Source organism: Carya illinoinensis, chromosome 5, assembly GCF_018687715.1.
Source record: "Carya illinoinensis cultivar Pawnee chromosome 5, C.illinoinensisPawnee_v1, whole genome shotgun sequence".
In the NCBI taxonomy this organism is placed as follows: Eukaryota; Viridiplantae; Streptophyta; class Magnoliopsida; order Fagales; family Juglandaceae; genus Carya; species Carya illinoinensis.
The window spans coordinates 37,038,254-37,052,410 of record NC_056756.1 but is presented as its reverse complement, the minus strand read 5'-3'; the positions used below and the strand labels follow the sequence as shown (position 1 = coordinate 37,052,410).

Genomic DNA, 14,157 nt, shown 5'->3' with positions numbered 1-14,157 from the left:
TATTAGTTCTCTTATTTTAAATTTAACGTGATTTTCATTATATTATTTTATGATTACTAAGTTGTAAAATTTATTTTGACGTGCTTTCTTAATTTTAATTATTGTTTAATACTTAAATTGCTCTCTATTTTAATTGATTTTGTTGTTGGGCTTTCTTGTTTTATTTTATTAATTTTTAGTTTTAGTGTTTTTATTTACCTTTTTTCTATTTTATTGTGTCTTTTGATTTTAATGGACCTCTTCCTTTCGGATTGAGCTTGTTTAGTGTATTTTAGTTTCTGTTTTGGGCTTAGCCCGTTCTGTGTGTGAAGCCCAGCCCGTTGTTGCATTTCAGCCCCTTCTCTATGCGGTGCCGTTTTGCCTTATGCCCTTAGGGCTTATTTGTTTTCCTTCTCCTCTGCCGCACCACTGCCTCCTACTTCTTCTTCTTCTGTTTTTCAGTTTCTCCTTCATTTGCAAATCTGTGTGCGGCTGTTGCTTCTTCCCATTTCTTTTTCTTTTCTTTCATCTCCTTATATTTCTTTTCCTTTCTTCCATTTATTTTCTTTTGCTGGTTTCTCTTCCCCTGCTGCAACATTGGTGATGATCAACCGCATTGTGAGTGGAGCTTTTGCTCTATTTTTACTGAGCAAGAACAGAGGTGTTCTCATTGATGACCCGAACAGAACATGGAGAAGGTAGAGTGTGGGCACGGCTGGTCTGCGTTGAACTCGAATGAAGGCTACAGTTGGCTTACGGCATGGCTGGAAGAGACAGAAGAGACATTGTGGGTGGCTGGATTTAGACAGAAAATAGTGTAGTGAAGGCTTACCCAAGGAAGAACAAGAAACAGAAACTCCATGGGAGATAGGTGACAGAACTGGTGCCATACGACTGGAGTTTTACGATGGTGGAAGTGGAGGAAGAACACTCAGATGGCTATGCAGTTCTGTTTTGGCTTATGTCGTTAGGGCTTATTTGTTTTCCTTCTTCTCCTTTGCCGCACCACAACCTCCTACTTCTTTTTCTTTTTTTGTTTTTTCGGTTTCTTCTTCATTTGCAAATCTGTGTGCGGCTGCTGCTTCTTCCCATTTCTCTTTCTTTTCTTTCATCTCCTTCTATTTCTTATCCTTTCTTCCATTTATTTTCTTTTGCTGGTTTCTCTTCCCCGGCTGCAACGTTGGTGATGATCAAACGCATTGTGAGTGGAGCTTTTGCTCTATTTTTACTGAACAAGAATAGAGGCATTCTCGTTGATGACCCGACTATGGAGAAGGTAGAGTGTGGGCACAGCTGATCTACGTTGAACTCAGATGAAGGCTACAGCTGGCTTACGACATGGCTGGAAGAGACATTGTGGGTGGCTAGATTTAGACGGACGGATCTTTATGAACAACATTAACTTTAACAAAAAACAACAAAAAATTGTTAAAACAACAAATTTCCGTTACATAGCCTTTTTTTATATATAAAGATATATATAATTAGCGTTTATAGAACAAGGCTCAAATTAAAAATCAAGTCATGAAATATGTATATATATATATATATATTATATACTGTATTTTCAAGTAAGTGTCTAAAACACGACATTTATTTATATGATAAAATTTATTTTATAAGATTTAAATTTAAAATTAAATTATAATATAAAAGCACTTTACTATATGTGATAATCATAATCTTATAAATAGAAATTTACATATATATATATATATATGATATTTAAAAAAATCTATTTTATTACGGTTGTCTATTTTCTTTCATATTTATAATTGCAGTTAAAAATGTAGGGGAGATGTTTTCTATTGCTGACCTAATTAATTCCTTATTCCTAATCTTAATGGAAGCCATTAAGAGGGGAAGGAAAACAAATATAGATTGATATTCCTAATCTCTCTCTCTCTCTCTTTTTCTCTCTCTCTCTGGGGAAAAAAAAAAAACCCAAAAGAAAAGAAAGGAACTTCTTCTTCGGGAGGAAGAGAGAGAGATCGTTTGGTTCCCTCCCATTCATCAATTCATCTATCCAACCAGTCATTCCATTCCATGATCCATCTCCCTCCCAATCATCCCACTCTCTTCCTCTTTTCCTTCATCCTTAGAAGCTTCTCAACAAAACAAAGGAAAAGAAAATAAAGAGAAGGAAATCGAGAGGAGAATAGGAAATACTCAAAAACCTATTGGATCTCTCTCTCTCTCTTTCCTCCCTTTTGTTGGGGGCTTTGATTTATCTGATTAGTGGGTTTGTGGGTTTGCTGGGTCAAGATGGACTTGGAAAGCATTGAGTGCGTTTCGTCCTCGGATTTTGACGAGGATGAGATCCACCACAACCAACAACAACAGCAACAGCACCGTGGTCTTCATCCACATCCTCACCACCACTCCGAGTTTTCATCCTCCAAGCCTCGCAATGGCATCAACATCAATAGCGCCAACATTGTGGGTCCCACGGCGATTACACCGGCCACCAGCGTCCACGAGTTGTTGGAATGTCCTGTCTGCACCAATTCTATGTACCCACCCATCCACCAGGTCTCTGTCTTCTCTCTATCTAATAGCTCTCAAGTCTAATGCGGTTTTGTCCGTGCTCTTTGCACATGGGTTTTCCTTTTGTTATAGGAAAATTGTTCACTGGGTTTTAATTGTAGGATTTGGCGGGGATCGATCTTGGCTCGGATCGATTGCACTAGTAGAATTGAGTTTGTGATTGGGATATTTCATAATTTAGTAATTTGTTGTTCGGAGGATTCGTGGTGGACATTGATGAGCTTGGGATGGGTTTTAATGGATTTATGTGGACCTGAGTTATGAAAGACTTGAGATAAAGTGGTGAAGACAATACGCATTGAAGCACATATCGATATCACTCTTTTTCTAAGGCGATTTAGAGGAGCAAAAGCTCCCTTCAGGGCGGCTTTCTTTCTTTGGACAGTTACCCTATCCTTACTTTGGATTGTTTAAGGAAGAAACATGTCACGGTGATAGAGTGGTGCTGTATGAAAGAGAAATGGGAAAATCATGGATCATCTTTTATTCCGTTTTGGTCAATCTATTAGCGTGCTGGGAAAGGAGGTTTCATTATCATCATAGTGAGACCATATGGAAAATAACACAAGGTCCGGAGAAGGCCTTAAGGCTTTCTTTCAATTCTCTTTGTCATTGGATGACAGCCCACAGTGCATCATAAAGGAAAATTTTTAATGTAGGGTTCTTTGAAGTCATGGTTAGTGCCAAATAAATCACAAAATGGTGAGGATTTGAAATATATATCTAAATGGTTGGAGAAGTTTTTATTCTCCATATTTCCAAGAGCATCATTAATGTTTGTATGATACCTTGTATGATACTTATATACTAAGTTGATTTGTGGATATGTATAACCATGTTTTGCCCAACGACTTATACCAGAAAAGCATTGGAGCTTGTATTAGTTGCTATTTTATAACTCTCCTCCCTTCCTTTCCTATTAAACCATTTTTTAGAGATCTTGGCTCCAAGATTAGCTGATCACATTGGTCTTAACAAGTGCATTCCTAAGTTCCTAGAAGTTTGTGGGCCTTGTTTGTTTCATGTTGAGAAAATGAAATTCGAAGTCTGTCGCTTGTAATAATTTGTCTTAATTATTAAAATAGTTTTAGCTGGTAGCCATAAAATTGATCTGAAGACGATGGTTGGATTATTTTGCCTAAATCAAAACTAGCGCCTAGGGGTGTTGACATGTTGTGAATATCGATAGGTTGGCTAGAATTCCAGGATGCAGGGTGACAACTCTATCAATGTACTTGGGACTTTTGGTGGGGTTTCCATTCAGAGCAAGAGCTATCTGAGATGACATGCTCAAGAAGATGGAACATAGTTTAGCAAGATGGAGTCTACTCTCTTTATCAAAACGAGGCTGACTAACTCTGGGCAAAATCCCTATATCCAATTTGTCAACCTACTATATGTCCCTATTTAATATACCAGCTAGTGTGGCCGATTACATGGAAAGGCCTTAGAAGGATTTTTTATGGTACAGAATTGGCAATGAGCTCAAGCTTCATCTAATTTGTTGGCCCAAGGTTTCTCTGTCTGTAGCACCAGGAGGGTTGGGATTAAAAATTTTATTGTGTTTAACCATGCCTTTCTGGGATAGTGGCTGTGGTGCTTTGCTAACAAAAAGGGAGGCATTATGGTGATCAATGGTAGAATTAAGTATGGAGTAACATGGGGAGGTTGGAGCTCTGATGAAGTGAACGGGTCTTATAGAACTGCATATGGAAAAACATTTAGAGATTTTCTCGAACTTTCTCATTCAAGGTGGGAGACGGGGAGATGATAAGTTTTTGACATGATATTTGGTGTGGTGATCAGGCATTAAAGGTTATTTTTTCAAAGTTGTTCAGACTTTCCCGCAATAAGGTGGCTTTGATGGCATACTCCTGGAAGCTTTTCAACAACATCGAATATGGAATCACTTTTATCTTTTTGATAAGTGGAATCACTTTTATCTTTTCAGGACATGACTAGGGAATTGAAGCTGTTTTCCTCATTCTTCAATTATTTGTACGTTACTAGGTTAAGAGGTGGGGACAGGATAAGATGTGGTGGGCCTCATCCAAAAGAAAGTTTGAGGTCAGAACTTTTTATCACACCTTGCACCTTATAGGCATTCTTTTTTCTTGTAAATATATATGGAGGGTGGCATTCTTTGTGTAGACTGCAACATCAGCAAAGACTCCCACTATGGATAAGTTGAGAATGAGGAAAATTTTAATAATAGCTTGGTCCTGCATGCGGAAAGAAGAGTGGGGAATGAATGGATCATTTGTTGCTGCACTGAGAAGTTGCTAGGAAATAATAAACACTTAGTATTGCGACTTCTATTTTTGGTGTTGATTGGGTGATGCCTTGCAGGGTTGTAGAGTTGTTGGCATGGTGAAGAAGCTGTAATATTGGTCATTGAAGCATGGAAGTTTGGTGTATGGTTCTATTACGCCTCGTGGTTGGAATGAATGTAATGCTCGGAATTTTGTGATTGTGAGAAGACAGTAATGGTCTTAGATACATAATGCTAAAATTCATTTTGCCTGGGTGTTGGTTCAAAATAGTCTTGGCCATTCTAGCTATCCTGATTTGACGTCTCTTTGTTTCCCCAACTATGGGTGCTTTCTTTTGTATAAACCCTATGTACGTAGGCTGCATCCCTTTGTGCTTTTTAATGAAGTTGTCTATCAGCAGTCTTTTTGGAATTGCGCTTTTCCATGTAGGTTTGGTAAGTTGACCATGGAGAGAAATGGGCAGTACTTTGAAGATCAGGAGTGTTCTTTGGACAAGCTCAAAAGATCCTTCTACAACACTATTTTTCTGGGCTAATGTTATTGACTTCAATAGGATTAGTTTTCATGATCTACTTGTATCCATTTTTAGTTCCTAAATCATAGATAGGGGTTCTCTTTGCATACGTCCTATTTATTTGGATTTTGCCTACCCTCTTCTATTTATAAAATTTTATATTACCTAGTTTAAAAATAAAAATAAAATAAAATAAAAAGGTTTACCATTGAAGAGTTTTTAAAACAATTTTCTGGAAAAGAGACTATTTATGGGGAGCCATTGGAGACCATCCCATGAGTATGTGAAGTTAATAGAGTTCACAATTTTTTTAAGGAGGGAAAAAAATGATAGCTAGATTTTTTTAACAAGTTATTCCGTGATGAAAAGCTTATCGGTGTTTTCTTCAAAGTTGGCCTTTATATAATGTTCACGGTGTTGTTTGGGAATGTACTAACTGATTTGGGCCTGATACTGGCACAAATTAAAGTATATGTTAGGAGTATAGGTTTCTGAGAGATTTATTGCTTGTATGTCTTAGGATTAACTCCGTTTTAAATAACAAGGTGCCTTTTGTAGTGCCACAATGGACACACGCTTTGTTCTACGTGTAAAACTAGGGTGCACAACCGGTGCCCCACTTGTAGACAAGAGCTTGGAGATATTAGGTGTTTAGCCTTGGAGAAGGTGGCTGAGTCACTTGAATTGCCCTGCAAGTTTTACTCCTTGGGATGCCCAGAAATATTCCCTTACTACAGCAAACTTAAACATGAGGGAATGTGTAACTTCAGACCATATAATTGTCCGTATGCTGGATCAGAGTGCTCTGTTGTTGGGGATATTCCTTTTGTTGTTGCTCATTTGAGGGACGATCACAAGGTGGACATGCATACAGGATGCACATTCAACCATCGCTATGTGAAGTCCAATCCCCGGGAAGTGGAGAATGCCACTTGGATGCTCACTGTAAGTGTTACAATTGCATATATAGTCTTTGGTTGGATTTTCATAATAAGTTACTTGCTCCCATAATTGTTTTTCATCGACGTTGTACGAATCTAGTTTTTGTATAAATAGCTAGGGGACTTATATTCTACGGTAAATGTAATAAAGTGGTGTACTGATGATATAGACTAACTACCTGTGTACTTGGGCTGTGACGATTAATAAATTTTTCTTATAAAAAAAATGATATAGACTAATTTTTATGATCACCATTCTTTAGAGGACATTTTCAGCCATATTGAAATGCGTTACATGCTTTGTTTTTATTATTTGCATTAGGTGGCCATCTTTGGTTTTTTTCAGAAAATGCGCAGTTCAGCTAACTCAACTGCAAAATAAAAGTCAAATAAAGATTTTAATCCTTGTACTGTGTAATATTTTAACTGTCCCGGAATTATAGAATATAATTTAGAAGCGCGTCAATCTTACTCTTTACTGTTGCTATATGAACAGTAACTAGTATAATGCTTTTGTTTGTACACATGTATTCTATTGTTTCTGTCTAGAGTCTTCATTTTCCTGTATTTCTATTGCCATATTGGATCGACCAAAATCTAGAAGTCCATTGATGAAATCTTATTTACTCGACGTTCATTTTTAAAAAAGGCCCCTGGCCTGCAGATTCTGTTTTATATTTCTCCTGTAGCCTGTGTACCAGTTCCAATGTACTCCAATTACCTGAATCTTTACGGCTTGGCTGCTCTATTTTGTCAGGTCTTTCATTGTTTCGGTCAATACTTCTGCCTTCACTTTGAAGCCTTCCAGCTTGCCATGGCCCCTGTTTACATGGCATTCCTCCGTTTCATGGGTGATGAGAATGAGGCTCGGAACTATACTTACAGCCTTGAGGTCGGGGCAAATGGCAGGAAACTCATATGGGAGGGTACACCAAGAAGTATCCGAGATAGTCATCGGAAGGTCAGGGACAGCCATGATGGTCTCATTATCCAAAGAAACATGGCTCTCTTTTTCTCTGGTGGGGATAGAAAAGAGCTGAAGCTGAGGGTTACTGGAAGGATATGGAAGGAACAACAAAATTCAGACGTTGGCGTGTGCATTCCAAACCTCTGTAGCTGAAAAAGATGGTTTTGAAGGCATCTGAAATTCTTTATGTTATTTATTTTGTTGTAACTGATTCCATTTGTCTGGCATGTTGTATGGATGGAAGTATTATGGAGCTGTGAGTGGCGAGTTTTGAATGTTGGACCTGGACACATTGTGTCTACTGCAGTGTCTTAACAATTAGTAAGCCTCCGGGTGATGTCTAATTTGTGTCTGATTATTAATAAGCCTGCTCGTGAATGATGCCATGTGAGCATATGATTCTGACTGCCTCACTGCTTCTATTTCTATTTATATATATATATATAGTAATTTGAGAATAAAAACTGCAGTGAACAAATCAAGTCATTTTCATTTTGCCTCAAGAAACTTAGCACCCCAAAGACTTTTTTCTATAAGTGGAGGATGATGGTTAAAAGGATAATGAAACGCAAAAACTCCAACGTGGGGATAGAAAGGGATTTATGCAAATCATAGACCATGACTTATGCAAGTGTTCGGCTTTAAATGAACAAGACCAGCACTCCCTAACAGGGATTCTGCAAATGGAAACCAATGTTGAGACTGATGAATGAGGTTGCGTCAAGCAGCGTGGAATGAAACAGAGAGTCACAAAGTAGCCAGACACTCATTAGCGTGCCATCCATCAAATTAATGACCACATCTGCGTAGGCTAATCCTCCCACTTTAAGCAGGCTATACTTACAGCATGCATTAGTTCCATGATAGTTAATTAGTGATGACCTAGACATCCACCTACTAGAACATATATATATATATTTATCATACTATCTGTTTGTGTCACTTTTTGGCACTGGCTGGTAGCATTTCAAGATGGCTTATACTTTCCTTTCACCGGTATGTATTTTGCCTTGTTCACCATTATGTTATTTGCCTCACCATGAAATGCAGCATCACTGGGGAGGCGAAGATGTCAGAGTTCACAAGTATTCAAATTCAAAACATAAGTTTCTCAAGGCAGATTCAAAGTGGGAGTGGAGCCAGCGTTAGATTCTGAATTTCTGGCATGATTAGTGGTGTGATTGTAGGGCTTTCAAGGTAGCTTTTCCAGCTATGTACAGTATAGATCAAGTGTTGCTCATGTCAAGAAGAAGAAGGACTTCTGTCGCCGAATGTTCAATATGTTTGAGCTTTCTCTAACGTCCACCCCAGCCAAAAAACACCCCCCAAAAAAAAATGACAACAATTTCTTTCCTTGGGTTTTGATTGGACAACCATTTAGTAAAGATTCTCATCAGGGATAAGGGGTGTGTGTGGAAATACATTGTTCTAATTGATTGTGTTGCATGTGTAAGACTCAGATGTCTGTGGATCACCTCTTGCTCCATTGAGAAGCAAGTGAGGTGCTATGAAGTGATTTTCTCAACCGGAACAATCACCTTTTTCACTCAGGGAGAGGGTTGGGTTATTGTCTATAAATTGTAGCAGGGAGGACCATTGTCCCTACTTGCCTTATATCGTGTTTCTAGATAGAAAAGAATGATATTGAGGACTGAATTTATAATGGTGGAGGAGCTCAAGGCCTTTCTTTTTCGATACTCCTCCTTTGGACAGCCTCTATAGATTTTAATAGGTTCAATTTCCATGCCTTTTTTGTTTTTTTTGTTTTTTCTGTCTATTTCTAGGTATGTGATTCTTACAATATAGCTCCCGGTACTTGAATTGCGCTTTCTACGCTTTCTAAGATTTTATTACTCATAAAAAATAAGCAAACTCTACCAACACGAGGATATAAAACATATGAAGCAAATAAACCATCATCATTTCCCAATAATTATAATTGTACAGAATTTGACCATGGTATCAGATGACATTAGGTTCATATTTCATAAGTATGTTGATGAAGACAAGGAACTCAAGAGACGATCATTTCTCCTTTAAAGTCGTTGCAATAAAGTTGCACAGTAAATTTGTTACCTGCTCAGTTTGCACCATCACTTATTTGTTTCTATACCGGCTGAACCCACACCTTCAGTACCTGCTTCCACTGCTGATTTTCCATCAGCATCTATCGAAGGAGTTCCACCAAAAATCTCTTCTTGCCCACCTTGCGCTGCTTCATTTACAGAAGCAGCCTCAATAACATTTCCACTGGCCTCAGCAGACTCTGTCTCACTATCCTTATTCCCGAACAACTTAGATGGAAGTAAAGAAGATACGGCAGCTCTTGCACTTCTCTTGGCTGCTTCTGCTGCTTCAATCTCCTTGGCCTTAGCCTCAGCCTTCTGTCTCTCCTTTTCCTCAATAAGCTTCCCCAAATCATCCTCCCTACCTTCCTTCCTCAACTCCGCTTTCACGAATTCCTGCAACTCCTCATCACACTCAACCCCATCATCATCCAACATTGTATCAACCACATTAAGCACTTCGTCCAATTTCCCAGCCTCGCTCAATGCCTCCATTATAAACTTATAGCTTGCCACATCCATCTTGAGTTTCTTCACCATAAGATCAAAAAATGACTTTGCCTCGTCTATTTTCCCAACCTTAACCAATCCATCAACCAACTTATTATAAACCGCCAAGTTCGGCCTCAAACCTGACTCGACCATCTTTCTAAAGTATCCAGCTGCATCATCCGCTCTGTCTTCCTTGAAACAAGTATCCATCAATAACACATATGTAACCTCATCCGGATTCACCCCCTTCTCACCCATCTCCCTATATATCTCCTCGGCTTCACCCAACATTCCATTATTACATAATTGTTCAATCAAATTATTGAATGACAAAGTATCCGGACTACACCTATAATCCCCCATCTTCCTGAAAACATCAATGGCGTCCTTAAACCTCCCTTCGGCACAATAGCCATCCACCATTACATTAAAACTCCCCAAATTCACTGCCAAACGTCTTGGCGGGCTGTGCTCGCCAATCATCCTATCAAACAACCTTAAGGCCTCGTCAAACTTCCCATTCTTGCTCAACGCATCCAACACAGAGTTATTCGCAATGGCGCTCATCTTCACCTTCGAGCCCTCCCCGAGCGCCTCCTCATAACACTCCATGGCCTCCTTCTCCATCCCCCTCATGAAATACCCCTTCATCAAGCCCCCATATACCACCCCATCCTCCACAAACCCTCCCAACTTCTCCTTCAGCTCCTCATAAAGCCTAAAGACGCAATCTGAATCCCCACTCCTCACACACCCAGTCATCAAATAGTGGTACACGATGGGATCGGGCGCGAACCCTTTGACCCCAATTTCGTCTTTCAACTCCATGGCCTTGGGGAGCCTCCCGTTATCGACCAACCCTTTGATGAGAATGCGGTAGGTGGTGGGAGAGGGATTGATTGGGGCGTCGTTGATGAACTGGCGGTAGTGTTCCAAGGCGGTGTCGGGCTTGCGGCAATCGAGGTAGGTCTGGAAGATGAGGTTGTAGGTGATGACGTTGGGGGCAATACCGGCCTGGGTGATGAAACGGTGGAGGGAGAGGAGATCGGAATACTTGGACTGGCGTAAGAGGGCGTTTAGCACTGAATTGACGGTGAAGATGGTGGGGCGGCAGTTAGAGTAGACGGAGTGGCGGGTGTAGAGAGCGGCCTCGTCGAGGTCGTTCTCCCGGATGAGGGAGAGAATGCGGTTGTGGAGGTTGAGGCGGTTGCCGGAGAGCGCAGACACGGTCTCGGGAAGCTTGGGGGAGTTTGGGTTTTGTGGGATTTGGGATTGTTGGGGTTTAGTGGATTGCTGGGCTTGGGACTGGGCGCGGTTGAGGGAGGAGAGAGGGGGTTCGATGCGGAGACGGCGCTTGCGGCGGCGGCGTTCTGCGGCGGCCTCTTCAGGGGAGGAGAATGAGAGGGAGCGGCGGAAGGAGATGAAGGAGGCGGCCGAGGGTGAAGGGTGATTGGTTTTGGCTAAGGTTTTGAGATGGGTGAGGAAGATGGGTTTGGAGAGCGCCATTTGTGTGGGTTTTGGAGAGAGAAGAAAGTAATGGAGACAGATAGGGTTCTGAGAGGGTTTAGGGAAAGGGGAAGGAAAAGGGAATAGGGAAGTTGGATATAGATAGATAGGGGGCCTCTTTCCAACATTTTTATATTTCATTTATTTTCTGGGCTTTTTGGCCTGGCCTGATCATCCTAACTTCTGAATCCCATTTTCAAATTTCCCAAAAATACGAGTCAGACGCATTGGTTATTCCATTCAAGTTGATGTTTTCGCTTCGAGTAGGATTATAAGTACGCACAACTTCACTCACACGATATTAGATGTATTGAGTAGTCTTACTTAATTACTTTTTTCTTTTTCAAAATGGGATTTTTGCTGACATGTCAGAATGTATGATTATATGCATAAAATTATAAGTACGGCTAATGCCAAAAAATCGCACGATAGGCTATAATCGGATAAAAAGTCATTTTCAGCCCACTAAGGTAGTCCAAGACTAAATGAGGTAGTTCAAAACACACGATGGTGGTTAGGAGCGATGGTACGATACCTATATATATATTCATAGCAGTGTATAGAAAATAATTACAATAAATAAAAATAAAAATTGAGACACATAAATTTTCGTAATTCGACATAGGACCTACGTCCATGGGTCGTTTGGAGGGCAAATACATTATAATATGGGCATTTTATTGTCTCTTATTATCTCTTCTTTCTCTTTGTACAATAGAGATTAGAGGCCTCTTTTTTAGAGAAGATGATATTCCGGAACTCTTCCTCTAAAGTTGAAGATTATCTTTGTGTCCCCCCCCCCCCCCCACCCCCTTCGCTCAGCCATCTGGAAGTCCTTTTTATTCTAGCCCCTGTCAGCAATAGGTGAGAAAGTTAGCTTTATCCCACTCCTCCTTGTGTGTCTAACTTGTTTTCTCTCATTTCTCATTTTTCTTCCTTGTCTCCTTACACATGCCTTCCCCTCTTCTCTTCTCCCCCATGTGTATATGTCCTTTCTCTCCCTTTCTGCACCTCTTTCTCTTTCTCTTTCTCTCCCTCTTCTCATCTGATATTTGGTTTTTCTTGTCTCCTCTTTGTTTCTTCTCACTTGCCTTCTAATGGGTTGGGCCTAGTATGAGCCTATTATTTTTACCTCCTTCAATTGTTTGTGATTCTTAAGGTCGATTTGCTTTAAAAGAAGGTATTGCGAATCTTTAAGTTAAATTACAACAGAAATAGCCTGATAATTGTAGAAAAATAAATTTCTAGAGCAAGTCCCTGGTTTTCTATTTCTTTGTTAAGCGGCGAAGATTTCCAAGCTTGGAGTATTAGGCAGGAGATGTACTCAACCACACCACTCAGCTTTGGTAGGAGATATACTCGATCGCACTAAGGTGAAACGTTGAGCTTGGTTTGGAGAGCTAGGTGGGAGAAGTGCTTGATCACGCTAGTTGTGAGAGCGGAGCTTGGCTTGGAGTTTGTTTTTATGGATTTGGTTTTGAGCGTAAGAATCGGGCAATCAAGAGACTTTCACTACCCATAGCTTGCAGTGAGTCTAGAGACTCAACTTGCACATAAGGGTTGAGCAGTCAAGGGACTTGCACTGCCTATGTTCGTGGCAAGTTTAGGAAATAGTTTTGTACTTGAGGGTCAAGCAGTCAAGAGACTATCACAACCCGTAGTTTGCAACGAGTTTAGGGACCTGACTTTGTACACGAGAGTTGGGCAATCAAGGGACTGTCATCGTCCATAATTCACAACAAGTCCAGGGACTTGGCTTTGCTGAACTTGTGGGCGAGGGTCAAAGCAATCAAGGGACTGTCATAGCCGTTTTTCACTACAAGTCAAGAGACTCGACATTGCTAAGTATGTGGGGGATGGTTAAAGCAGTCAAGGGATTGTTTTCGCCGTTGTTTGCTGTGAGTCAAGAAACTCAACTTTGCTGAACCTGTGGGTAAGGGTTGAAGCAGTTAAAGAACTATCATCGCCATTGTGCGCCGTGAGTCAAGAGACTTGTCTTTGAGTTTGCTTGTATGAACGTTTGCCTGATAGGTTGCATAAGACTGTTTCTCGTTAGCAAAGAGTGTATGTTCTTCCGATCGTTGTTATTTTCGATGGCATTAGTAGATTTTTGCCCATTGATGTGAATTAGAGTTGGTGTTTCTATTTTGGTACTGATGCTAGAATTTGTGTGTAGTAACCTGCACTAAGTGGTTAGGGAGCCCGTTGACCCCTTGGATCCATCTTAAGCAGTTGCTAAGTCTGTCAACTCATTCTCGAAGAAAACCCACGCAATTTGTGGAGCGCATATGCTCGTTCCCAAAGGTAACCCTCTGGATGTGGTTGTAGCGTGAGTATAAACACTCGGTGTTTTCTACTATAGATTTTGTACTGGTGTTGTTGTCCAAGTGTGACTCCTGTAACTCAACTTTTATGTGCATGAGAGAGGTTGGGGAGTCAAGTGACTTGTCCCCACCTGTTGGTTTACAGCAAGTCCAGTGACTCATCTTCATGTGCATGAGAGAGGTCAGGTAGTCAAGTAAATTGTCTTGCATATTGGTTCACAGCAAGTCTAGTGACTCGGCTTTATGTATGTGAAGGAGGTCAGGCAGTCAAGTGACTTGTCCAGCCTGTTGGTTCACGGTAAGTCCAACAGTTTAGCTTTTGTTGGAGGAGATGCTTGATCGAACTGCTAAGAAGGAGATGTAACTTGATCGCTCTAAACTATTTTCGTTCCTATATTCTCACAACTTCCATGTCCTAAATATACACAAATCATTATTATTTATGTTTTAGACTTTTGGAAATGATTTGTAGGATTCAATTTTTTTTCCATTTAAATAACCCTTCGTTGCACTCTAAACATAAGGTAGATCCGGCCAATCAAGATCTC

General features: G+C 40.3%; 2 protein-coding genes across 2 annotated transcripts; one reads left to right on the top strand and one right to left on the bottom strand.

Annotated features, from left to right (window-relative positions):
* The first annotated feature begins 1,870 nt into the window (after positions 1 to 1,870).
* LOC122311806 (E3 ubiquitin-protein ligase SINAT5-like) lies at positions 1,871 to 7,615 on the top strand. The gene is made up of 3 exons (XM_043126492.1): positions 1,871 to 2,511; positions 5,872 to 6,258; positions 7,012 to 7,615. The coding sequence occupies exons 1-3, from the start codon at positions 2,245 to 2,247 to the stop codon at positions 7,372 to 7,374; spliced, it is 1,017 nt and encodes a 338-aa protein (XP_042982426.1). The 5' UTR covers positions 1,871 to 2,244; the 3' UTR covers positions 7,375 to 7,615.
* A 1,497-nt stretch (positions 7,616 to 9,112) lies between these two features.
* On the bottom strand, positions 9,113 to 11,393 carry LOC122311805 (pentatricopeptide repeat-containing protein At3g49240, mitochondrial). The gene has a single exon (XM_043126491.1). The coding sequence runs from the start codon at positions 11,283 to 11,285 to the stop codon at positions 9,315 to 9,317; it is 1,971 nt and encodes a 656-aa protein (XP_042982425.1). The 5' UTR covers positions 11,286 to 11,393; the 3' UTR covers positions 9,113 to 9,314.
* Positions 11,394 to 14,157: the final 2,764 nt, after the last annotated feature.

What these genes read in the sequence shown, in the direction of transcription:
- LOC122311806 (XM_043126492.1), top strand. Translation starts at nt 2,245, where the DNA reads ATGGACTTGGAAAGCATTGAGTGCGTTTCGTCCTCGGATTTTGACGAG. An exon ending in TGTACCCACCCATCCACCAG is followed by an intron (nt 2,512 to 5,871) that starts GTCTCTGTCTTC and finishes TGCCTTTTGTAG; the next exon opens with TGCCACAATGGACACACGCT. An exon ending in ATGCCACTTGGATGCTCACT is followed by an intron (nt 6,259 to 7,011) that starts GTAAGTGTTACA and finishes CTATTTTGTCAG; the next exon opens with GTCTTTCATTGTTTCGGTCA.
- LOC122311805 (XM_043126491.1), bottom strand. Translation starts at nt 11,285, where the DNA reads ATGGCGCTCTCCAAACCCATCTTCCTCACCCATCTCAAAACCTTAGCC.